A 24,176-nucleotide genomic window follows, 5' to 3' on the forward strand; every position below is an offset into this window, starting at 1 on the left:
GCAACCCAGTCAGAGGGGCGGCATATAAATAATAAATCATTATATTATTCTTCCTTTGAACTTAACATGTGAACATAAAAATAGGCCACTGGATCAAGCCAATGGCCCATCTAATCCATCATCCTGATCTCACAGTGGTCATCCAGCTGCCTGTGGGAAACCTGCAAGAAGGATCCGAGCTCAAGATCAAGCTCCCCTTCTACAAAGTCCAGCAGCTTTGCTGCCTGGCAACTGCAGAGGCAGAGCCATCGTGGCTACTAGCCATTGATAGCCCTCTACTCCAAGAATTTGTCTAATTCTCTTTTAAAGCCCTTCAAGTTGGTGGCCACCACTTCCTCCTGTGGGAACGAGTTCCAGAGTTTAATTATGTGGTGCATGAAGGAGCACTTTCTTTTGTCTGTCCTGAATCCTTCAACGTTCAGCTAAATTGGACGTCCATGAGTTCTAGTGTCTAGAAGAGCAGGAGAGAGACTTTTCTCTCTCCACTTTCTCCATGTTTGTTCAGCTTTTCCTCACCAAAGTCAGGGGAGGGGAGAGTAGAGCCTCTGGCTCTTTGATAAACGGAGATACAATGGAGGTGAAGCAGCTGTGAGCTGTACTTCTGTGGTGGGCTGCAGGCTTGCCTGGGACAATGCTCTGCTCAGCTGGGGCAAAACTAGGCTGGCCAGTCGCCCTCTTTCATCAGAGTGTCTCTCCCCCCCCCCCCCGCTGCCGCCAGCTCATTTGCTTTATGGAAAGGAGCAGCTCATGAGAGGCCAACTGTTGTTCATGAATGCCTTTTAGTCCAAGTGAACTGCATGCAGCAGCCCATGTGAGGGGAGGCAGCAGCCACAGGTTTCAAGCCTTGGGTTTCCTGTGTGTCACAGAGCCAGGCCTGCTTTTGGCTACCCTAGATTTTGAGGATGCATTCCTGAATGAGAAACGAAAGGATTCTGTTCAGACCGAGAGCCTACAGACTTTGGCACCATTAGGATGTGCCTCTGTGTGTGTCAGGCGGAGAGAAGACTTCTTAAATCTCTCCAATTGTGGGTCAGAGGATGCAAGGGCAGCTGTGTCAGCAGGCCTCACTCTTGCCATGGGCTTGTCCACAAACCCACTCATAGAATCAGAATAGTAGAGTTGGAAGGGATCCCATCCAGTCCAATCCCCTGCAATGCAGGAATCAGAGCTAAAGAATCCCTGACAGATGGCCACCCAGCCACATGTTTAAAAACCTTCAATGAAGGAGAGTCCGTTCTACTGTCTACCAGCTCTTTACTGTCAGAAAGTTCTTCCCAATATTTAGTTGGAATCTCCTTTCTTGTAATTTGAATCCATCGGTTCACGTCCTCTCCCTCTGGAGCAGCAGAAAACAAGCTTGCTCCATCTTCCATGTGGCAGCCCTTCAGATATTAGAAGCTGGCTATCGTGTCACCTCTCAGTATTCTCTTCTCCAGGCTAAATATACTCAGCTCCCTCAACTGTTCCTCATAAGACTTGGTTTTCCAGGCCCTTGATCATCTTGGTCGCCCTCCTCGGCGTGTGTTCAAGCTTGTCAATATAATTCCTAAACTGTGGCACTCTCATATTGCAAGAGTGGATCACCTTGAGAACAAATTATTTTTATTAGTTATGTCTATTTTTATCCATGTCTGCAGCTCTTTTCCAAGTAATGCATCATGCCCAAAAGAGAAGGGATTGCTCCTGGGAGCTTATAAACCACATTTTGACTATTGGGAGGGAGGGAGGGAGGGAGGGAAGGCAGATGGGTGAGGAGAAGGAGGGAGTGCTTCTATTTTCCTCTGTCTCTCAAATGGATTGGCAGATGCAGGGCTGATTGGAGAACATGGGTGAAAGGGCAACTTTTTCAAAATATTAAGAGCCACAGGATCTTCCTGACAGGCTTCTTTCCTAAAGGCCCTCAAGACAAATTCTGGGGTTTGGCCGCCAAATGCAGACCCCAAATGCATCGGTAGCCCATGAAGCATCTGATTAGCGAGTCCAGGTTCATTTCTAGGTCAGGCCAGCAAACCTTTCAAGCCGTCCTCCCCTCCCTCCTTCCTTCCACATTTTGGTTTTGAGTAGGACACAAACTCTTATAACTCCACTTACATAAGAGTCATTAGGATGCATGGCAGCCCACTCTGTGGCCGTTGACCATTTGGCTTGCAAGGTTGGTGGCAATCGGAGCGTTACTTTGCTGTAGCTAGAACTTCGATTCATTTTTAATTGCTCTGTGGCAAGAGGCACAAAGAACCCGCCCTTTTGTGAAGGTTGCCCTTGTTTTTTGGTTGGCATGTCCTGAACATGAATGGCTGTTCTTGTTTGCTGCTGTTGTTGTCTTCGACACGTCCAAATTGTTAAGATTGGGAGCCATTGGCCAATATTTTTGTTGGCTTCACAATGCCTCCCTCTCGCTATTCTGGCTGTGCCACTGGGGCTTGCCTTGACATCCCTTCCCTTGAGTTTCCTCAGAGAGGAAGACTCGAGTGTGTCAAAGTGATGAAATCAATTGCCACAACTCACTCTACAGTGATACCCCGATGCAGGAATAATGCTCTACGTCAGTGGTTTCCAAAGTGGGCAGTACTGAGCTTACCAAAGGAGCCTTTAAGAGGCAAGAAGACGTGGTGACGGGAGAGTGCTGGAGGTGCAAATTATTATCAGACTTTGAAAAGCTGGTATCACTGGATCAAGTTCACCAGCTTTGTTGAATTAATTAAATTGAAAAGTTTTAATTAGATTTTGAATAAACATGAAATTATTTGTTACCTGTTTGAATTTTATTATGTTATTATTCTCCTTAGTGGGTTATGTAACCCACTATTCTGAATAGTGCTTTTCATAGCATAGGGTAGGGGGCATTGGGCATGAGTTTATGGAACCAAGGGGTCAGTGTTTTTTTATCCTGTGAAATGCCCTGAGATCTTTGGGTGAAGAGCAGTATATGAATATAATAAACAAAAATAAATGAAACAAGAAATTTGGGGACCACTGCTCTAGAAAATAAGACACCAACCATCTAGTGGAAGTGGCAGCGATCTCTGCTTAGATCCTAAGGGTATTTAGTGGGCCTTCTTCATAACATGTTCTACCTAGCTGCCAGTGCGAAGCTTTGTAACAATCACTTGTGCTTCCTCTTGCTGTTTTGCTGGATAAGGAAAGAAGCACCTCTGGTTGCATCATTCTGTTTTGCTGTTCAGGAGACTTGAGTGCGCCTGGCATGAGGCTCTTGTGGGCATAGTCCTGGTGAGAATCTGAGGGCAGGAAGAAGCAGGTCGTTCTCCAGGCCTTCTGTCATTTGATTACTTTGCCATTCTAAGCTTGTCACTGAATTCTGGGGTACAGCCTGCACTTTTTGGAAAAGACCAGCTGGTGCCACAGTGTTCATTCTGCACTTGAAGTAGTAGTTTACTGCAGTCCTCAGCTGAATGTGGAAGAGTTGGCTTCACTTGCCCAGTTGAAAATGGGCCTCTTGTGTTATCCATGGCTGTGCTCTGTGGGTATGTCAAGGTAGTTGGAAGTTTTGGAAATCAGAGTTAAGATTCTCTCTGCAAACAAATGTTTTTCATTGGGTTGAACAGGTGCCACAAATGTGCCTGCTTCCACAAAGACTAAGAAAGAGGGAGGAGTTGAGAGCATGATAGACAGGTGGAGAGGAAGGCACCAGCTCAGCGTAGTCAGTGCAGAGGACCAGGGAACTGCAGGGGGGGCACATGTGTCCCCCCCCCAAAAAAATGTTTTCCCCTCTATTGGCTTCTGAGATATAACTGAATTTTGGCCCCTGCACAGCAGTTGGATACCTTTTATTTTACTTAAAAATAACAATAAAGCTGATAACTTGCACTGAATCCTATGCCAGGTGCTTTCAAGACAACCCACCTCTGCCTTTACAATTCACCCCAGTCAGGTTTTTTCAGATTTCTTGAGATTCCAATTTTTTTTGAAATACCACTGAGTCTTAGAAAGCTACTAACATTTTGCAAAGCAGTATGTGTCAGCCTCAAACAGCCACTATCCATGGCTTTCAGAATCCCAGCAGCAGCAGCAGCAGCCTGTTGACATTCTCTTCCCCGTTCGCATGGCCAGGGAATGCTCATCCTGAGGATTGCAGGAGGTCACGCTGGGCTCCCCCTGTTCTTAGAAGCTGGAAGTCTTTGGGTCTTGCATTGTTTTTAGACATAGGAGGACTGGATTTTCCTGCTTTGCTCAATGCACTTTGGCAGTGGGTTTCTCGGAGGATGGGAGAGGAGAAGGTGGCTTGTTGGGTTATAAACCAGTGGAATGGAAGCCACAGTATTCAAGTCCCTCTTGCATGATCAGAGAAGGCCACATGGCAAGGGGAGCCAGAGCACAACATGGGTGCCTCTCAGTGCTGCTAATGGGGCAGGGTTGTAGCTCAGTGGGAGGGCATCTGCTTTGCCTACAGAAGGTCCCTGATTCAATCCCCAACGGCATCTCCAAATAGGGCTAGGAAAGGCTCCTTGCCTGAAACCCTGGAGAGGTTCTGCCAGTCAGAGCATACAGTACTGAGCTAGATGGACCGAGGGCCTGATTCAGTATCAGTCAGCTTCCTGTGTACGATGCCACATTTATCTGTATGCCTGTGGTGCTCTAATCTTTCCCCTTCTCCTTTTGAAGGGTAGGTTTCTGTTGAACATGAAGCAAAATATTTGATGACGAGAGCAGTTTGACAGTGGAGCTGATTTAGCTGAAGGGGAGTGGTGGGTTCTCCTGTGCTGGATGCCTTCAAGCAAGCAGGGGATGGACAGCCATCTGTCTACCCGGGGTGCTCCAGATCTCTGGCTTTCCTGCATCAAGCTGTAGTGGGGATTGGCGGTGTGTGTGTGTGTGTGTGTGTGGACTGGGCTTCTGGGAACTCCACAAGGCTCCCTCCAGCTCTCAGTGGATCTGAGCAAACTGCCTAAAACTGCAAGCCCAGGCTTTATTTACTATTATTTTTTAGTTAATAGATTGATTTGTTCAATAGATTCATTCAATACAGCAATAGGATTATTTACAAAATTAAGCTAATGTATGATACCACACTCCATCAATATGTTGAGGCATCTTGCGTCTGTGTGGGAGACCCTTTGGTTGGGCAAATGTCCAATTTATTTTACTCATTGATGTATTAATTCACGGATCTCCTTTTCCATTCATCGCAAGGCAATGTACTTTCCTCGTGGCTCCAAGAGCTTTGCAAAGTGGTGAAGGTGGCCCAGTGCCTCTCCCTCTTTCCTTCCCCCAAAGCATGCATGATGTTTGTAAGGTAGAAAGCATTCTTGGCGGTGTTGAGATTATCTCAAGGTAATAATTGACTAGTTAAGCAATCTCTAAGTAGCCATTGCTGCAATTAAATCTTAATTGGTCTATCTGCGCTGGATAGGACCCCTCATTGCTGACATGTGGCTAAGCATAACTACTTGGGAAACAGCTGGTCCATTCTGTGGGGAGAAGGCATATTGGCCAAAGACCATTCATTTCAGAGATGGTAATGGCTCCTTTGGCGCTATTAGCATCCCCGATAAATAAGAGGATGCTTTTGAAATACGCAGGGATCATCCGTGCTTGGTCTCAGTGCTCATTTTTAGTAATTGATTGACATTAAGCTTCACATCTGCAGCCTAATGGCTTCAGATTCTGAGAGTGGGAGGCAGGCTGCCTAGTTAGGTAGGTGGTCAAAGTGAGCATGCCAGTGCTTGTGATGTGGAAGCCCCACCCCCCTACATCTATACTAGATGTAGATGCAGAAGTGGCATATATCTGCAGTATGGGGCAAGTGGCAACTCCTGCTTTCAGAAGCACCAGAATGACAGGGAGTGATTTTTGCTTTTTTAAAAACCTTTGCATTGGGGGGGGGGTGTGTGAATAGCTTTTCCGAGGGGTTTCTTGGGCGTTGGAGCAACTTGTAAAACTGAAGCCAGTCTGTTTCGATTTGGTAGCTTCCTGCTAGAGATAGGCAAGCTCTCTTTGGCCTGGATTGAAAATGTTCAGAATTTTTCCAGGGCAGAAAAATGGGGGAAAGGAGAATAATTTCCCAACCTCCTTCATTTCCCCGCAGAGACACGGCCCCTTCCCTTTCCTCATAGCAGCAGCTGATTAGTTTAAACCAGACCCTGCTGAAGAACCCTAGGAAGAGGGACACGTCCTGCTTTCAGGGGGGCCCACGTGTCCCTGAGAAAGAAGACCCAATGCAAAGCAAAACGCTTCTCCTCTTTGTCCTTGCTGTTCCGGTGCCATCAGCAGCCTTAAATATGAAGACGGAGCTTCTGCGCCCAGTGGGCATTTGGCCAGTAGGGGAATGAATGCCCTTGGCATGGGAGGCTGCACAGTCAGTGGTGTGCAGAAGGGAGCCACTTCAGAGTGCAGGTGCCTCTCTGGGAAGAGGGTGGCATTTGGGAACCACTGTGTTTGCCTTCCCCTGGGCTTCTTGTGGGTTTGCCTTCTTCCTGCCAAGTGGAGTCTTGTGACTGGAGGATGCATTCAGTTCATTACAGCCGGCTGTGATCTTAGCACTCCTCGCTCTTTCCTCCGGTCTGTTAGTCCCACACCTGGGAAGAAGGGGTTGGACACTCTGTTTTTGAAAACCCTGCTTAGGTTATTCACTTGGGTAGCTTAGTTATCAGTTTGTTTTGCCCCCATGATGTCCAGGTCCAACTAGACAAGGGACACCCCCCATTTCAGCATGGGGATTAATAGAAGGGCCGTGACAGGAGCGAGTATTCTCAGTAACTATACTTTTAAACAAACCACACTTCCTTGAGTTTCAATGTCCTCGAGAAGTGTAGCTGTTCTAAAATTGAAAGTAGAAGCTTCCGGCCTCCTTGCAGGCACAGTTGAGAAGTAGGAATACAGAAGCCTAAGACTTGCGATGTCTAGCTAATGTAGTATTAGGAAACCATGGTCTCCTGTTACATCTGAAGTGAGCCATGGTTCTCTGTAGCAGAAGATGCTAATTGGCTGCCATTAAGTCAGTAATCATTTGTGTGTAAACTATTCACCCGATTCCCTATGCATTTCTGAATGCAGTGAAGGTATCTGAAGGTGCCATCTGCCTTCAACACTCCTCCTCCCTCTGTGGAAATCCTTAATAACATTTATTCACCTTTCTCATGCTGTGTAAAAGGAAGGTGCAGCCTTATCACTGCATATTCCTCAAAATTGGATAAGCCTGTGAGCATTTGCTCTTGTTAGCCCTCCTGAAGCGTCTTCATCTATTGCGTTTCTAATGAAGAAATTGAATGGTTAGAAATAAGGAGCTTGAGCTGCCTCGGAAATTAGGCCACAGCTGTCAGCCTGAAAGCAAAACATGCATCTCTGAGGAAGATGCTGGCAGAATCCGCTGCTGATTAACCCCCTTTTAAACCGAGATGAAAAAACAAAAACAAAACTCCTGGTGCCTTGAAGCAAGCTGGAGAAAGCAGCCAGAGAGAGGCAGGGAATGGAACATGATGCCTCCTCCATAGAGCGAGGGCAGAGATCTTCCTTTCGCTGTGGGTCTTCGGAGCTTTGGTCCAGCTCAGCTTTCCCTAACCTGGTGCCCTCCTCCAGAGGCTTCGGGCTACAACTCCCATCAGCCCCAGATAGCCCTGCTGTGTAGTCTTCCCTTAGCATGGCCTTGCTGGCTGGGGCTGATGGGAATTGCAGTCTAAAACGTCTGCAGTGTTTAATAAACACTTGGGGCAAACTGAGCTTATTACAAAGTGACTTAAGTGTCACTGTCTCTGTGTTGTTCCACTCAAAGGTCAGCGAATCTGACCCCCTTGTTGGTACAGAAAATCTGTTGCCACAGCTTCCCTAATAGGTGCCCGTCCAGCCTTTGTCAAGAGGCCTGTAGCGAAGGAGAGGCTGCAGCCGCCTTCCAAGGTAGGTCTGTTCCACTGCAGAAAAAGCTTGTGCCGTCGGCTTAAGTTTACTGGAGGTCCTTTTTCTTGTTCTTTGAACCCGTTGATTCCGAAGCTGCTCCCTGAAGCAACAGAAAACAAGTTCGAACTCGTTCTTCCATGTGAATTTAATTTTCAAATAGTCAATGCCTCAAGCTCATGTTTATATTTGTTTGCACAGGGTCAGATGCCATCTACATGGTACATTAAAAGTGTTCCCTGTAGACCCCTTGGAAGCAGTTTAAATAGTGGCGTTCTTGCGATACAGTCCTTGCCTGCTGATTCTGTTCTGTATCTGTCAATCCTCAGCCTTTGGGGAATGGTGCGCAAGCCCATTTCACACCCACGCACACACCCCCAGTGCTCACCGTTGGGCTCTGTGGGAGTCCTTGGCCATAAGCGCTCAGTTATGCTCCATGGCGTCTCTTGATCTCTCTGAGAGCAGAGATAAGCAGGAGTTTTGGGATGGCGTTTGCTGCAAGTGCCTCTTTGATGCTTGCTCTGTCATACTGGCAGAGGAAGGCTGCTGCAAAATATGGGTTGCGGAATTTTCCACCTTTTATTTTTTGTCATTTTGCATGGTCTGTTGGGAGGTTGGCTGTCTTAGTTCTGGGCAGTCAGAAGAGTTGTGCCAGGGGGTGTCCTTTTTAGCCAGGAGAAGCTGGGGCTTCTTACCAGGCCCGGCAGAGCCTCGCATCACCAAACTCCGCCATGAGGGTGCTGCTTTGATCCTCTTGTGTTTGCACTTTCCAAAAGGGTTCCCTCGCCACTCAGCACCAGCTGCTGCTGCATTGCTGCGGCCTGGACACAGATCTTCATGTGTAGCGGATGGGGGCAGTGGAGCTGGAGCGGCCATGTGGCAGCTGCTCAGTTTTTCAGCGAGTCTCCTCTTGTTATAGGCTCGGCCAACATGCTTTTCGGTAGAGGCCTAGAGTCAGAGTAGCTCTTTGGGGTGTGATCCTGTAACTCTGCAGAGAGCCCAGCAGGGTGGGTGAAATCTGGGCAATTGCAGGACAGAGCCTCCTTCCAGAGTGTTTCCTTCCTGTTCATATTTTCCTGTGTGGCTTATGGTAGCCTTGAACACAATGGCTTGGGAGATGCTTGCTCACTCACGCTCCCTTTCCCTCTGGCTCCACTATCTTTCCTCATCCTCCATGATTCCTTTACTTAGTTCCCTGCTCTGGAGCTTTAATAAAGGCAGGGCTGGCAGGAGGGATAGTCCCATCCTGTGGTTTCAGCAGGGGGAAAGGCAGTGTTAGGTTCATCTTCTGCCATTGCTTTGGCCCCTCCAGAGTGAGAAGGTTTACTAGAGGAAGGCAAGAACTTGTGGTATCTCTCCTGCTTTGTTGGTATTAGGGCATTCTAAAAATGCAACAAGGTTGTCCATGTGGAATTGTTTCTGCTCCCATACACTCTGCTAGAGCAAGGGGCAGTACCACAGGCCATATTTCAACAAGCCAAAAATAATGGCTGTGATCTACACAGGATCTTGGGAATTGCACAGCAACCAGATTTCAGGAAAAGTCTGTGTCCTGTCCATGATGGAGTCAGGACTGCAGTCCCCCCCCCCCATCTTTTCACATTTTGGCTCCTTATATGCCTGTTGCAGAAGCTCAGGCTTTATGTCCTGTGTCTGGTCATGCTAGGAGGCTTTCCTCTCTTTCAGCCACAACACACAGATGACCTGCATAGACACACACTCCCAGCTTGTATTTCCTTCTGTCCTCCAGTCACTCACAAACACCAGCTCCTCCAACCATCTCATTCCTGTAGCAGCCATCTTGGTTAAGGGAAGAATCTCTGCCCAGACAAGTCATTTGTGCTCTTCCATTAATGATAATCCATTGATTTACAAAGAGACTTGAAAATGTATAACACAACAGGTTTTTTTTCAGGATAGGAAGGGCAGACCCTCTGCTGTTCCTTTGAACGTCTGGCTGCAATTAAAAGGGCATGAAAGCCTCCTGCTGTATGCTGTGCCTGTGCAAAAATGGCTACAAGCGACACAAAATTGATAAAAGAGAGGCGTTTTAAGTAAACTGCCATTTTTCAACAGGTCTGGCTGGATTTAATGGATCCTCCACGCTTGGTTAAATCTTCCGTATTTTATTAACACTTCGAACAGTGTGCCCTCTCTATGTTCTTCTCTGGCTTGTATAATTCCACAGCAGGCCAAACCTGCTCCTGCTCTTTCCTGCCTGTGGTCCTTGGAGTGTTATTGACTTTCAAGTGTGAATGGTTAATGGCCTTTGCCTTGCTCCTGCTCCTGCTCCTCATAGAGGGCTCTGTGTGCCTCGCTGCGCCTGAACGGCTGAGGGGTGCCTGGGGTGTGATTCTGCTTGGCCATCAAGCCCGTCTTTCAGCCGTGGCAGTCTCTTCCCTGGAGTCTCCAGATGCTTCACAGCAAGCTTTAGAGTTTAGTAACCTGGAAGCAGCAACTTCCCCTTGCACCTCCACATAGCAAGTTTTGTCCCGACCGCATGGACACAAGGAGAAATGTGCAAATGCCAAACTCAAAGGTAGAACAGCTACCCGCAGATGTGGAAAACCAGATTCAGACCTTGAAACTACCCAATGAGGTCTGGGCAACCTTCCTCTTTCTGTTAGAGCATTTTCAGTCCTATCTAGCAAATGCTGCTTATGAAAGCCAAAGGTACCTCTGGGTGTGTCTGGACTCCGAGGGATCTTTGTCACCCTATTCCTGCTTCCTTGGAAATCACAGATGGTGCAAAAGGGGCTCCATCTAGACCTGAGTGTGGGTTGCGGCCTTGCCAGTTACTAGGTCAGTGAGTAGAGCACACACTTTGCATGCAGAAGGTATCAGGCTCCTACAACTAGGGCTTGGAAATGCTCCTGTATGAAGAGGTTACACAGTGTCTCCTCTAAATTGACCGTTCACTCTGATTTGTTTTGATGGAGATTATACGAGTATGGGCATCCCTCTTGACCTGCTTGTGTGGAAGTTATACATCTTCCCATCGGAAAAAAAATGTCCCACAATTTTTTAGTTTAAAAAGTAATTTTTTTATTTTAAAAAATGAATTTGTTGCGTCAGATCACTTTAATCCACTTTAATTGCACAAACCCAAATTTCCAATGTGTTATTGAATCCCTCCTGCAAAAGACTGGGAGCCTGAAGAGTCGCTGTCAGCCAGTGTCAACCAGGGGAAGGGAACTTGCGGCTCTTCAGTTGTTGTTGGACTCCATTTCCCATCAGCCTCAGCCAACTTGGCCAACAATGATGGTAGTAGTAGTCCAACAACATCTGGAGGGCCACAGGTCCTGATCCCCTGGGTATAGACCATGCTGAGCTCAATGGACCAGCGGCCTGACTTGGTGTTGGGCAGTTTCCTATGTGACCTGCAGGGGAAAGTCTTGTGTGCTCTCAGCCCCTTAGAACAAGCTGTTTGAGCTGGCAAAGCACTATTGCAGCCTGCAAAGGCACATTTCAGACTGTGGGCACAGAGACTGCAGAGGTGTGAGACAAATGCCTGCTCTCGTCATCGCAACACAGTTTCCCATTTCAAAGCAAGCAAATCCATGGCAGGCTGAATGAGGGGGCTGGCCTGTAGCCAGGGAATGCAAATAATAAATAGCTGAATGGAAATCTGTGCAAATGTCTGTGTTTTGCCAGCTCCTATTGATAGAGAGGTTGTGTAGTGTGAGAGGCAGCAGCAGAGAGGCTCTCTCTTTTAGATTACTGTACCCACCTGCCCCCCCCCCCCCCGTGGCCTCTCTTCAAGCAGGTTGGAGCCTGAACATGGAGCCAGAATCCCTGAGACAGTACCTTGGAAAATGATCTCCTCATCAGGGCCAGAACCTGCAAGGCCTTTTTGGCTTTTTTGACCCACTTAGGCAGAGAGGGGCACCCAGCTGACTTTTGCTATGCCTAGATCAGTTGTAGTATGTAATGTGTCCTCTGGGGTATTCCTGCCATTAGGCCTGAGTGATGTATTGGTACATCATCTCGGACCGGTTTGAGGTCCAGATTGTGATGGCGTTTTGACCCGGCCATATATTGTGGGGCTGGCACCTTAACTCCCTTCTCCAGCCAAATGGGCAGGCTGCCTCCTTCCTCCCTGTGCCGGGCAGGGGCAGCTTCACCCAAGTGCCTTGCAGGGCCGGTGCTCCTTCCTTTTCAACATCATGATATATCACTAAATTGCAATGTACACCTGGTGATATGTCACAGTGTTGAAAGCCTGATATTGCCTAGCCCTGCCTGCTGTGAACCCTTGTTGGTATGCCCTGCATGATGGTGATGATGCCGCCGCCAACCTTGCACGCTTGGGGCTTGTGCAGCAGAGAGTGCCACCCGCTGCGGTTTGCTAGGGTGCCTCTCTGCAGCCTTCCCATTGCCCATGTGCCATAATCCCCCTCAAGCCGCTTGTCCCAAGGATGCCGGGAGGGAGGGAGGAGGGGATAGAGGCTGGCTTTTAATGAGATGGAATTCACCCGTCAGAAATGTATGTGCTCCACATTTCCCACGTTACTGAGATGACATAAGGGAGTTTCCATGTGGAATGCTTCAGCTGTCGGTTGGGATCACAGAGGACGCCAGCTGCAGCATCGCCCCTGTTGGTTCTTGCTGCTCCTGTTCTCTCTCCCCACCCCTCTGCCCTCCACCTTCTGTGGAGAGCCTCTATAAACTTCCCAGAGGTGAGGCAGGGCAGAAAAGAAGTTCTTGGTTTGAAAGAAGAACACATAATAAGTCTTCTTAGTTGCCTTCCCCCCTCTCACTGCCCCAAACCCAGATGCAGCATGGATGTTGCTTCAAGGTAGTAACTAAAGAGCCTCAAAACGCTGAGTGCCATCACTGTGAAGCATATGTGACAGTTGTGGGTGTGTGGCATGGAAAGAATTGCCTGTTGTGTCTCAGTATGTAGAATCTTTGCATTCCATCTTGTATCGTTCGCTCGCCAGGGAGCGCAGTTTGCTGTCTCCATCAGGGCCTTTTCAGCCTCTTCTCCAGAACTGACATGTCAAAAAGCTACTTGGTGAGTGGGGGTGGGGGAGAGAGAGAGAGAATGGAAGAGGCCTTTCCCTCCTCCTCTTCCTCTCCCTTTTCCTCCTTTCTTTTCACCTGGATGAGGGGCCCTTGAGTTGTCGCCCTTCCTTAGTGTTGTGCTTTGAGCAGTGGCCTTGGCAAGAAGGGGCATCTGGGTGGGCCTGGCTTTGTTCTTGTTGTCTTCACCCACCTAATTGAGAACCAGAATCTGAAATGCAGCCCAGGAAGTACCCGAAAAGGGCAGCATCGATATGGCTGCAGCAGCCGCTGGTGTGGCTGGTGTGCCGTCTGTGTGACATTCCTTTCATGCAAGCTCTTTTTCAGATTTCCCCAGGCCACAAAGAAACAAAATGAAAAGAAAACCCAAGCTACCTTGCCAGGCTAATCGAAAGCAGGCCTGCTAGTAGCCAGCCGTTTCCTTTTGGGCTCAGGCATGAGCCAGTGAGATGTCAGGGCTTCTATTTCTGGAAAATGGCTCCTCCTTCCTCCTCTTTGGTCAAGGGAGCCAGACGTCCGTGTCTCTCTCTCTCTCCTCCCTGCTTGCTGCTGTAAAGTGTGGGGGGGGCAGGCAGTCACTGGTGGGCTCTTCCCTCACTCTCTTTCTTCCTGGCTGCTGCTCCTGCTTTTCCTAGAAAACTTCCCAGACTGTGTCTGCTTTTTATAGTATTGATCTTCACTCCTGATCTGCAAAACACAGAGCAGTTTTTTAAGGAACCCTGTTGATAAAAGTCACACAAGCCAGGTCAGAGTTTCCCTCCCTTTCATTCTGGGAGAGGAGGGAGCTCTCCTTCTCTTGGTCAGGTTGGAAGACCACACCCAACCAGAACGTGATGCTGTCTCAGATACAAAGACTGTCCTCCAGGCTCCTACCATAAAGTAAATATTACTCTGCATCAACAAGATTTTCTTGAATCCAAGTCCAGCAGCAGAATCCACATACTGTTTATTTTGTTCAGAGACTCCAGTCACTGGCATGATGGTTTTAAGCCATGGATATATCTACCTCCAGACCCTTTAGCCTTCTTGCAGAGACTTGGAATGTCTCCTCAGAAGTATGGGAAAGGTCTGTGATGATCTTCCTAATAAATTGCCTTGTGATAGAAAAAGTGTGTAGAATCCACTTAAAATTACTGGGCCTGGCTGTCATTTTCAAAGTGGGCGAGTCTGCACTTTGCAGATGGCAAGCTGGGGCTGCATTTTGGAGTGGCACATCTTGCTCACAGAATTTCTGGCTTTATTGCCACCCCTTGCCCAGTTTGGTCAATAGATGCAACGTGTTAGGATTGCCCAGGTGGAGACTGTGTGGATGACGTTTGTGCCCCTGTCCTCCGCTGGGCATCTTAAAAATTAATCAGGTGGCATCTCTTGCTGAGATCAAGAATCTTCAGCATAGGTTATTAACAATCAGCATGCCGACAAAGCAGACAGGGCCATCAGAAAGCTGCTACCCCCTTTCCTTCTGCTCTGTCGGAGATAGATCTGCTCCCTGATTTGATTGCCATTAAACATGTGCCTGGTCTCACCAGCAGGTTGACAGCGCTGCTATTTTGAGCCCCCTTCCTGTTAGCAGGGAAGATGGGGCGGCTGTGTTTTCCTTCAGGAGAGTGTCGGATGCCCTCAGGCAGTATTTACAGATGCCACTTCTGATTATTTGATGGCAAAGTGTTTTGTCGGTGCAGGAGCGAAGGACAGCTTGTTATGGGCCTGCAGAGGCCCTTCAGCCCTCTCTGTAGAGGAAAGGGGAGATCCTCACATCTGGCTCTGGGTGCAGTAGGGAGCAAAGAAGTGTCAGGAATTTGCACTCCCGTTCTAAAGTGGTGTTCACAAGGAACACCTTTATTGTTCATATTTATATGTTGGCAGTCTAATCCTAATGGGGCCTATCAGAAGCGCAGATCAAAATGGTAGCATATCAGAAGCACAGATCAAAAAAAGCAAATCAGCTTGCCATACAAAAAGTACGTTCTAGGTAGTGAATTCCACAGAATAGGGAAGCATGCTGAGTGGGCACTTCTTGACCCAGAAGGCCTTGGTGGGCGCTCAGAGAGCAGGACTTTGGTCTGGTGAGCTGTTAACGTATGGGAGGATCTGATCCCTGAAGAAACCTGGAGTTGGAACCTTTAGGGCTTTAATAGTTAGAGCAAGTCCATCAGTGTCAGGGTGATGGGCTTCTTCCAATTGGCATCCGTTGAGAGCTGAAGTCTCCAAATATTCTACAAAGACAGCCCTGCACACAATGCATTAGAGTCCAAAGAAGAAGTTGCCAGAGGATGTATAAAACTGAGAAAAATAGGAAAGAGCACATTTGCAAAGCCACGACCAGCCACCAAGGCTGCCTAGAGGCACAGCGAAATCAAAGAGCATTCATCCCAACTGTTCATCTGGACCCCAGGCAGCCCTCCTCCTTGCCCCTAACCCCCATGTTTAGTAGAGTGCCCCCCTTCCTACAGCTTCTCTTCTGGGTGGAGTTGGTTTGCCCTGTTTCGGCCCATTACAACTTCTCAGGAAGCCAGTGGAAAGGAGAAACAGAACGGTGTACCTTCTCAACACAACGCCAGCAAATTCTGGGCTGATTTGCAGCAATGCTGTTTTTGACCTCACAGTTGCTAATGGAATTGCCTAGTGAACATGAGAAGAAAGGAGGCTGGCTTCTGAACTGGCCAGAGGAATAGCAGCCATGAGCGGGTGGGCACAGGATGAGGAGGGCACCACCAGCAAGGAAGGTTAGCCTGGCCTGGCTTACAACTCACCACTTAGTTCTGGCCAGTGTCAGTCTGGTCTTTCTCATGCTTTCCCCCCCACCCACACTCAGGTGCCCTGTGTTTTTAGTTTGTAAGCCTGAGAGCAGGGTCTGTGTTTTCAGAGAACCATCTTTATCTGAAACATGAGCTGAGAAATATATAATAAAATGGAGTTCAGGTAAGAATTGCCTCTCCATTCCAGAACACATGGTCATCCCCGATAATGCTGGGTAAGGTTTTTGTGCTTCATGCTCAGTCCAGCTCTGACTGGGGCCAGCTTATGCATTCCATCCCTTTGATGGGAGGTAGGAGGCACATACTTGAGCCATGTATCTTGTTTTGGATTGTTCCACTGAACTGTGGCCTGTGCACACTTGCCACTGCGGCACAAGCAGAATGCTGCAGCTTCAGGTGATTTAAACATCTGAGCATATACCATATCTTCGTTTTCTAGGGAATAGTTTCCCCGATCTCAAGAACATGCCCTAATCATGTTTGCTGGGTGTTGGTCTCGATAGGACTCAGAGCCCCATCAACACCTGCTCACATTTCTCTCCAAGTCTCTCTGAGAGAGATTAAAGGGAGCTGCATATGCAAACCTTGGTGCTTGTGTTCCACAATCTCTTGCTGAATCACCCTCTTTCAGACTTGAAGCTGTTCCTGCAGTAAGAGCCCATTGGGTGCTGATTCTGAGAATCCCGCCCCTGCCTCCCAAGGAAGCAGCTGACAACAAGACTCTTGCAAGCTGCTGCTAGTGGAGTGGAACCCTCTGATGGCGATGGGGGCCTGGGAGGGGGCGAAGCCTTGCTTAGCGATGAGCTTGGAGAGGCAAAGCCCCCTTGAGTTGGCTCCCTTCCCAACTCTCTGGAGCTGTATCCCAAAGTTGGAGGCCTACTTTTTCAAAGCATGTCTCTGCAATTTAAATGGTCTTTGACAAGAAAATCTTAATGAGTGTCAATGCACCAGGGGAGCGGGGTGGGGGTGATTTCTCCAGAGTTTCTGTTTGGGACTGATTGAATGACTATTCTTGGACTTGAGCAGAGGCCTTGAAATGAATTATTATTCTGTGCTGGAAATAGATCAAAACCAGAGCTTAGAGCCTTTAGAAGGGCTGAAAGAGAAAATTGATCAAGTCTCCCTCGCCTGGGGTAACTCGGGTTGCCGTTTCCCATGTCCTTTGAATGCACAGAGCTGTGAAGCCAAGCTTGTTAAAGGAGGCAGCAGCGGTAGCGGCATTAGCACTGGGCTTTGTGTCAGGCGTCCTCAGGCAAACCCTACGGTGCCACCACCGCAGGCTTGGCAGGGAGAAAGAGGGAGCCCATAGAATCAAAACAAACACGGAGGGAAATCTGGCGCTCGGTTTCCAATGCAGAAGACCTTGGGGGTTCCTGGAGAGGTTAAGCAGAGCATTCCTGCTGCGACTCGCTGAGTCCCTGCGAAAAAGCTCCAGAAAAGGTCAGCAAGGCTGGGGCTGGGTGAGCTCTGGGCAGATATATTGGTAAATCAGAACCACCAGCACACCCTTGGGAATTGGAGACAGGGTGCAACACAGGTGAACCTCTGCTGGCTTTCTGCTGTGAAAGTGGGGGCATCTCCCTCCCTGCACAAATAACTTTGCAATCACCTAGCACACCTTCCAGATATATCATTACTGCCACCACAGGGAGCCTTTACTGGAATCGTGGGGAATAAATATTTATTCAAATTTTTAATAAAACTGATAGAAGGGAAACAAAGGATGAAGATAATGCCACATGCAAGATTTGTTTGTTTGTTTGTTTGCATTTTCCTACCTTACACTTGCTTTGAACTCAAGGTCATTTGTGAAAGAACAAGGGTTTGACCTCAGCCCTCCACTCTGTCTGGAAAGCTTGAAATTGCTTGTGTTAATCCAGAACAGATTGGTCTGGGGTGAGGGTGGGGGCGCTGCCTGATGTGTCCCAGAGAGCGAGTTGGAAGGAAGAGAAACTAGGTGAGGCAGCTGTTGCTGCTGCTGCTATGTGTGTGTGTGTGAATGGGGCCTGTAATAAAAAAGCTGCAATATGGAGCACTGCTCTCCTAGGATACTCCTTTTCCCTCTCTTCCATTCTGGTTTCCCCTTTCCAACAGGCAACCTAGTATTCCATGGCCTCTGAGTGAGTTTACATCATTGGGCTGTTGGGGGTCATTCTTTCTCTTCTCCCCTAAGTGTTTTTTCCTTCATAATATGTGTTATACCTTTGCAAGACCTAGGGGTATTCCCCAGAGCATTTTAATTCCTCCTTTGTTCCTCAGTGACCCTGTTTGCTAAAACCCCATTGGCACTCACCAGCTGAGTTCGCTGTTAGAAGGAGTGATGGGGCTTCTTCCCTAAGGGGCAAGTTCGGTCTTGGCCTACTGGGGGAAATGGTGATAGGAAGGAGAACACTTTTGTAAAGGCTTGCTGCAGAGGACGGGACCAGGCACTTGTTGCATCCTAGATTCTCACCCAAGATTATTGTCTTTGATATTTGGGGATTGTGGTGGCGGTATCCCACCCACCCACCCTCCAAATTCACAGCAACCCCCTTTGTTGGTCAACTCCTAATCTCCATTTTTTGGTCCCATGCAGGCAACTCTGTCTTCTCCTGAATGCTGAGAACATCTTTCACTCGATGGCTGACATCCTGCTGCGGGAGGAAGACCTCAAGTTTGCCTCAACGATGGTCCACACCCTCAACACCATCCTTCTGACTTCTTCTGAGCTCTTCCAGCTGAGGAACCAACTCAAGGATCTGAAGACGGCGGTATGTTGCACCTGAGAAGATGTGTCTGTGACTTTGCTGGGCTGTGCAGCCTCTTTCTCCACCCACCCTAGAAGTGACTTGGGCACTGCATGCTGGAGCTCAGGCGGCCATCAACACACACACCCCCCTGTTTTTTAAAGCTGTCTAGGTTGGTTGTCGCCACTGTCTTGTGTCTTGTGCTTGTGTCGCTATCTACCATAAGTGGCACACATGGCGGTCCTGCTGTGCTTGGTAGTGCTGAAGCCTTGCCACCAGGACATCTGGCTCTGCATTGTTGCAGGAGGTGACCCCTCGTCCCACCCTGCTACCTAGTTTTTGGGGCTCTGTTTTTCTGGAGTTGCCTTTGGTTCCCAAAAGCAGACTTGGGAGTGGTGTGTGGAGGTGCAAGTCAACTCTTCTTACTTTTTTGTCTCCCCAGGAGAGCCGCAACCTGTTCTGCTGCCTGTACCGTTCCTGGTGCCACAACCCAGTGACCACCGTCTCCCTCTGCTTCCTCACTCAGAACTACAAGCATGCCTATGACCTCATCCAGAAGTTGTATCCTTCTAGCACGGGGAGGGAGGGAAGGCACATGAGATGGTGGCTGTCTGCACTGTGGAGTCTAAGCAGGCCTCGGAAGCTGCTGCCTCTTGGCCCATAAAATACGGCAGTGAACTCGGGCTGCCAATTAGAAGTGGTCAGCCCCAAGGTCCTTTACATTGCGGAAGGCATCTTCATTTTCTGACATTCACCATTGCACATCATGATAGCAGCAGAGACCAGAACGGCTCCTATGGCTGGAAAAGTCTCTCAGATAAAAGAGCTCAAAAGTCGTAAGGATGTTGGGAGATGGTGGATGATGTACAGGACTGGATGTGCTCCCTGCCTCTCTCCCTCACCAGACGGATCTCACATAATTTAGTGCAATGTTTCTCAAACTGGGGTCCTCAGCTGTTGTTGGACTGCAACTCCCATCATCCCTGACCACTGGTCCTGCTAGCTGGGGGTGATGGGAGTTGTAGTCCAACAACAGCTGGGGACCCCAGTTTGACAAACATTGCACTAAATTATGTGAGATCCACTTGGTCATCTTAAAATGGGCATAGTGCAGAAACAGAGGAAAGCAGAGGGCGAATGGGGGCAGAAGAGACAGCAGAGCATCGTTTCAATTACACATCCTTTGGCTTAGCTGCAGTAGGATATTATTTTGGAGATTTATATCCTGCCTTGGATTGATCCTCAAAGCAGCTTACAATAGATTGCAGTAACACAGAGAGAAACCTGAAAGCTCCCAGCCATGCAAAGCATTGACCACTGAGCACATGGCACAACTTGCTGGTTAGGACTTCCAGGAATAGGGGAGGTTTGAGAAGAGCCTATTTGTAGCATTCGCACAGTTCTCAGCTAAGGCCAGTTTCATGCCTAATGCTGCTGGGGGGTACTGGGGGTGCAAACTGCCAGGCCCTGTTACATGGGGCTGGTTTTTGTCTGAAGTCTCTCCTATGTGCTTTGAACCATGTTTTAAAATTCATGGCGAACTCATCTTCAGACTTCTAAAAATTATATTATTGGGCATAAACAGAGTACTACAGGCTGTATGTGCATGACCAATCTCTTAGGTACACACAAGTTCAGATTCTCTTTTAAGAGCACTTGGCGTCTATTAAAATTACAATAATTTTAATCTTACTAAGTTTATCACCACCAGTAACTTTAAATCCACTAGAGCAGTCTTCGTCAACCTAGGACGCTCCAGACATTTTGGACTGCAACTCCCATCAGCTCCCCAGACAGCACCAGGTTGGCGAAGGCTACACTAGACTGTGTACATTTAGATTTTTGCTGTTACCACTGACCTGCTTCTGCCACAAAAATTTTGAACATGGGCCTGCCTTAGCAGAAACTGTCCGTTCCCAGGACTTTTTTCCAACAATGAGGATTAAACAGCTTCTCTGTTTTTAGCTCATGTTTCCATGTTGAGAAGGCGGGAACAGTCAGATCTGGCAGAATAATCCACATTTTGTGCTTAGCATTGGAAAAGTGGCCTGCGGGTAGGCAAGGGTGGAGGGAGTTTCTTCCAGGAAGGCCTCTCTGTGTCTCTGTACGAGCCCCATCAAAAGGCAGTGGCGTTTTGCAAGCACCTTCATCATGCCATCTTCAAAGCCAGGAGCTTAAGAGAAGAAGCTTGTTCATCCTCTCTCTGGTCTTTGGCTTTGTAGGGCAGCGTGGTGTTAGGCTGTGTGGCTTCTGCCCCCCCCCCAGTGCCTAGTGCCTTCCAGATGTTTTGGACTACAAATCCCATCAGCCCCTGCCAGCATGGGCAGATTAGGCTCCTTAACAGCCGTGCTCAGTGGTGACCTGGAGGTCACAGTGGATTTCCTGATTGAGGTTGACAAGCTGGTCCAGTTGATTGAGTGTCCGATTTTTACATGTAAGCTCTCTTTCACTCTTGCAGAAGTGTGTATGTGTGTGCGCTCGCATTGGCAGGAGGGTTTGGGGGGCTTTGCACTTTGTGGTGCATTAGCATTGACACACGTACCCGAGGCCCCACTCCCTCATTGCAACTGGCAACGTGGCCCAAATAAATAGAGCAGAAGTTATGAGCCTCTTTGCTGTGAGACCTTCTGGCTCATGTGCCCATTAGGGCCATCCAAAAGCAGCAGCAGCATTGCAGTGGATAGGAAGCAGAATGTAGGTTAGGGACACAAACTGCATTTGCTCAGGGGAGACCAAGGGAAACAGGGGATGAAAAACCAGCCCCAGGGGGGAAGGTGGGGGGAACTGAGTGGGTCTGCTCTGGAGAAGAAAAGGATAACATACTTCAAGTCCCCAAGGGCCCCCTGCATAAGAGAAGTGGAGAGGCTTCTTCGCTGCTGCTGCTGCTGCTGCTGCTGCTGCTGCTGCTGCCGCTGCCCCAGAGAGGGCAGAGACTTGATCACATGGGCTTAAGTAATAGATGGGTAGCTGTTAGCTGAACATTAAGAAACTTGCTGGGAAGAGCTGTTGGACAAGGCGATTGCAGGGTGGGGTGGAGGCCCCCCTTAGCTATCTTCCTTCAAGCAAAGGCTACTAGCCACGATGGCCACGCTCTGCCTTCCACAGCTGGAGGCAGTGGTGCTACTGAATATTGGTTTGCTGGGAACCACAGGAGAAGAGAGTGTTTTTGTGCTCAGGTCCTGCTTGCAGTTTTCCTATAGGCATCTGGGTGGCCATGGTGAGAACAGGATGCTGAACTAGACAGGCCATTTCCCTGATCCAACAGGCTGCTCTTATGTTCTCAGAGGCTGGACAAATCCTTCTTTGATCTGCTGGGGATGGCGGCTCCAGCTCTCAATCTCCTGCATTGATCAGGCAAGGGGTTGGGCTACCAGGTGGCCTATAAAGGTAAAGGTACCCCTGCCCGTACGGGCCAGTCGTGTCCGACTCTAGGGTTGTGCGCCCATCTCACTTAAGAGGCCGGGGGCCAGCGCTGTCCGGAGACACTTCCGGGTCACGTGGCCAGTGTGACGAAGCTGCTCTGGCGAGCCAGCACCAGCGCAGCACACGAAACGCCGTTTACCTTCCCGCTATAAAGCAGTACCTATTTATCTACTTGCACTTAGGGGTGCTTTCAAACTGCTAGGTGGGCAGGAGTTGGGACCGAAAGATGGGAGCTCACCCCGCCGCGGGGATTCAAACCGCCGACCATACAATCGGCAAGTCCTAGGCTCTGAGGTTTTACCCACAGCGCCACCCGCGTCCCCCACAAAAAAGACCCTTTTTGATTCCAGGCTCTGACCTTTGCACTGGAGTTGATGTAGAAACTCAGGGGGCAAGTTCCACTTTGGAATGTGCTTCTGAGCTACCTGTTGCTACAGAAGTGAGAGCCTCAGCAGCAGAAATGATTTCTCCCACTCCTGCTGAACCATGTGACCTTGTACCATGCCCTCCAGAGTCTTCCTTTCCATGCAGCTGCAGTAGCCACCAGTGTAGTGGATGTCAACATGGGAGCCACTTGCAGCAATGGTTGCAAGGAGCTTCTGTTCCATGCAGAAGCCCCCCCCCTTTGTTCTTTTTAATTGCTGGGATCTTCACTGGGGATGAGGCACTGCTGTCTCCCACCCATGCCTGCCCAACTGGGCTGTTGCAAGGCAACTATCTCACTCTGGAGGGGACCTGCAAGGCAATCTGGAGCAGCACCCTGGCATACACCAAGGTCCCCTTGTCCAAATAAAGCCTCTCCTACTTTCTGCCCCTCATAAGAAGAGCTCTGCAGCTGGATCAGGCCAAAGGAGGCCCTTGGGCTCACATCCCTGCCCGGGCCTCACACTGTCTCCTGAACTTGCTGCTTCAATGACAAACCTTTCTCCATAAGCTGGCTTTCCTGTTTCTATGATACCCCATAGAGCAGGTGTTAAACTCCTCAGATCCCTTTGCCTATGCTACCAAAGAGGCATGCATGCACACAACACTCCTTCTTGCACAAAGGCAGTCCCACTGTGATTCCCCCCCCCCCAACCCTCCGAGATTCATTGCCATTTCAGTGTCTTTCTCCTATTTCTGGGTCTATTTGCTGAGTGGATGGCAGCATCTCTGTGCTTTCCATGGCAGAAAGATCCCCATTTTCCACCAGGGACACACAAATGGTGTGATGGCATGCGGCTGCATGCATGCATGCAAAAAGCAAGAAGACGGATGGAAGAGAAGAACGCAGAGGATCTGTGCACCCTGCTTCTCCCTCCCCCTTTTTGGAGAAAGGTCAGCAGCTTTCACAGCCCTGCTTACCCTTCCCTTCTTTGCTTGCAGATCTCCGCTTGCAGCTGCTGGATGTGAAGAACAACCCTTACCTCATCAAGGCTCTGTACGGGCTTCTGATGCTCCTGCCCCAGAGCAATGCCTTCCAGCTCCTCTCCCACCGCCTACAGTGCGTGCCCAACCCAGAACTCCTGCAAACAGCGTAAGTCGCCAACGCGCCTCTGGGGCATCCTTCAGAGCAGCTTGCCCCACTGCTTTGGCTGCCTGCCCTACAGAGAGGCAGAGCTTCTGCAGAGGCTGTCTTGCTGCAGGACCATCCAGCCACGAAGGAGTGGGGAGGACCCCTTGGGCACAGGAGGGCACGTATAAAATGCTATTTGTTGTTGGCACTAAGGACAGGGTGCACATTTTCAAGATAATAACACTGTCCAGTACACGAGGCAGGAAGGTGTGGACTTATCCAGCACGCTGCCTTGTTGTGGTACCATGAGGAGAGAAGCCATGTCTGTCTACACCCCTCACCCTCTCTCCTATGCAGCTACTGCATTAAGCCCAGAGCTTTATGTTGGGTCAGGAGCTGGCCCCACTTGCTAATTCTCCGCCATCACATTGGCCTGCCTTTCCTTCTAGCACACCTTATGGTGGCTTTGGCAGGACCTTCAGAGCTCTCTGCATCTGCCAAGTGCTGGTTGTGGAAGACTGGAGTTCTGCTTGGTTGATGGTGCTCGTTGATGGTGGGGTCAGCTGATCATTAGGTGCAGATCTGCTTGTGGACTTGGTTGTGTGGATGCACTTAGCCAGGGCCTGTGTTTTGAGTAGACAGCACTTCCCATGACAGTTTCTGTTTGTTAGCAGAAGGAGTGTCTGTTGGCCCCATGACTCATGTAGGCTGGCTGGAGTAAGAGAAGGAACAGTAGTTCGTTTTCAACATCAATGATGGAGCGTCCGCCTGGCCTGGCACCACTACTGGGCATTCCTGTGTGTGCCGACAGTGCCCAGCTCTGACTTCAGCACAGCGGGAAGGGGAAGGATCCCTGTGCATGGCCCAGATCCTGCCAGCCAGTCATGCCTCACCCCATCCCCA

The 24,176-nt window shown here is 49.1% G+C and overlaps 1 protein-coding gene across 2 annotated transcripts in view; it reads left to right on the forward strand.

Moving 5' to 3' along the window:
• VAC14 (VAC14 component of PIKFYVE complex) overlaps window positions 1–24,176 on the forward strand; it is a 70,669-nt gene that overhangs the window by 37,867 nt on the left and 8,626 nt on the right. For both annotated transcript variants that reach the window (XM_082232591.1, XM_082232592.1), the window contains 4 exons: window positions 18,205–18,379; window positions 18,798–18,916; window positions 20,710–20,789; window positions 23,144–23,294. In XM_082232591.1, coding sequence (XP_082088717.1) covers window positions 18,205–18,379; window positions 18,798–18,916; window positions 20,710–20,789; window positions 23,144–23,294 — 525 coding nt within the window. The remainder of the gene's footprint in view (window positions 1–18,204; window positions 18,380–18,797; window positions 18,917–20,709; window positions 20,790–23,143; window positions 23,295–24,176) is intronic.

The sequence above is a fragment of the Podarcis vaucheri genome, assembly GCF_965113315.1.
Source record: "Podarcis vaucheri genome assembly, chromosome: 7".
In the NCBI taxonomy this organism is placed as follows: domain Eukaryota; kingdom Metazoa; phylum Chordata; class Lepidosauria; order Squamata; family Lacertidae; genus Podarcis; species Podarcis vaucheri.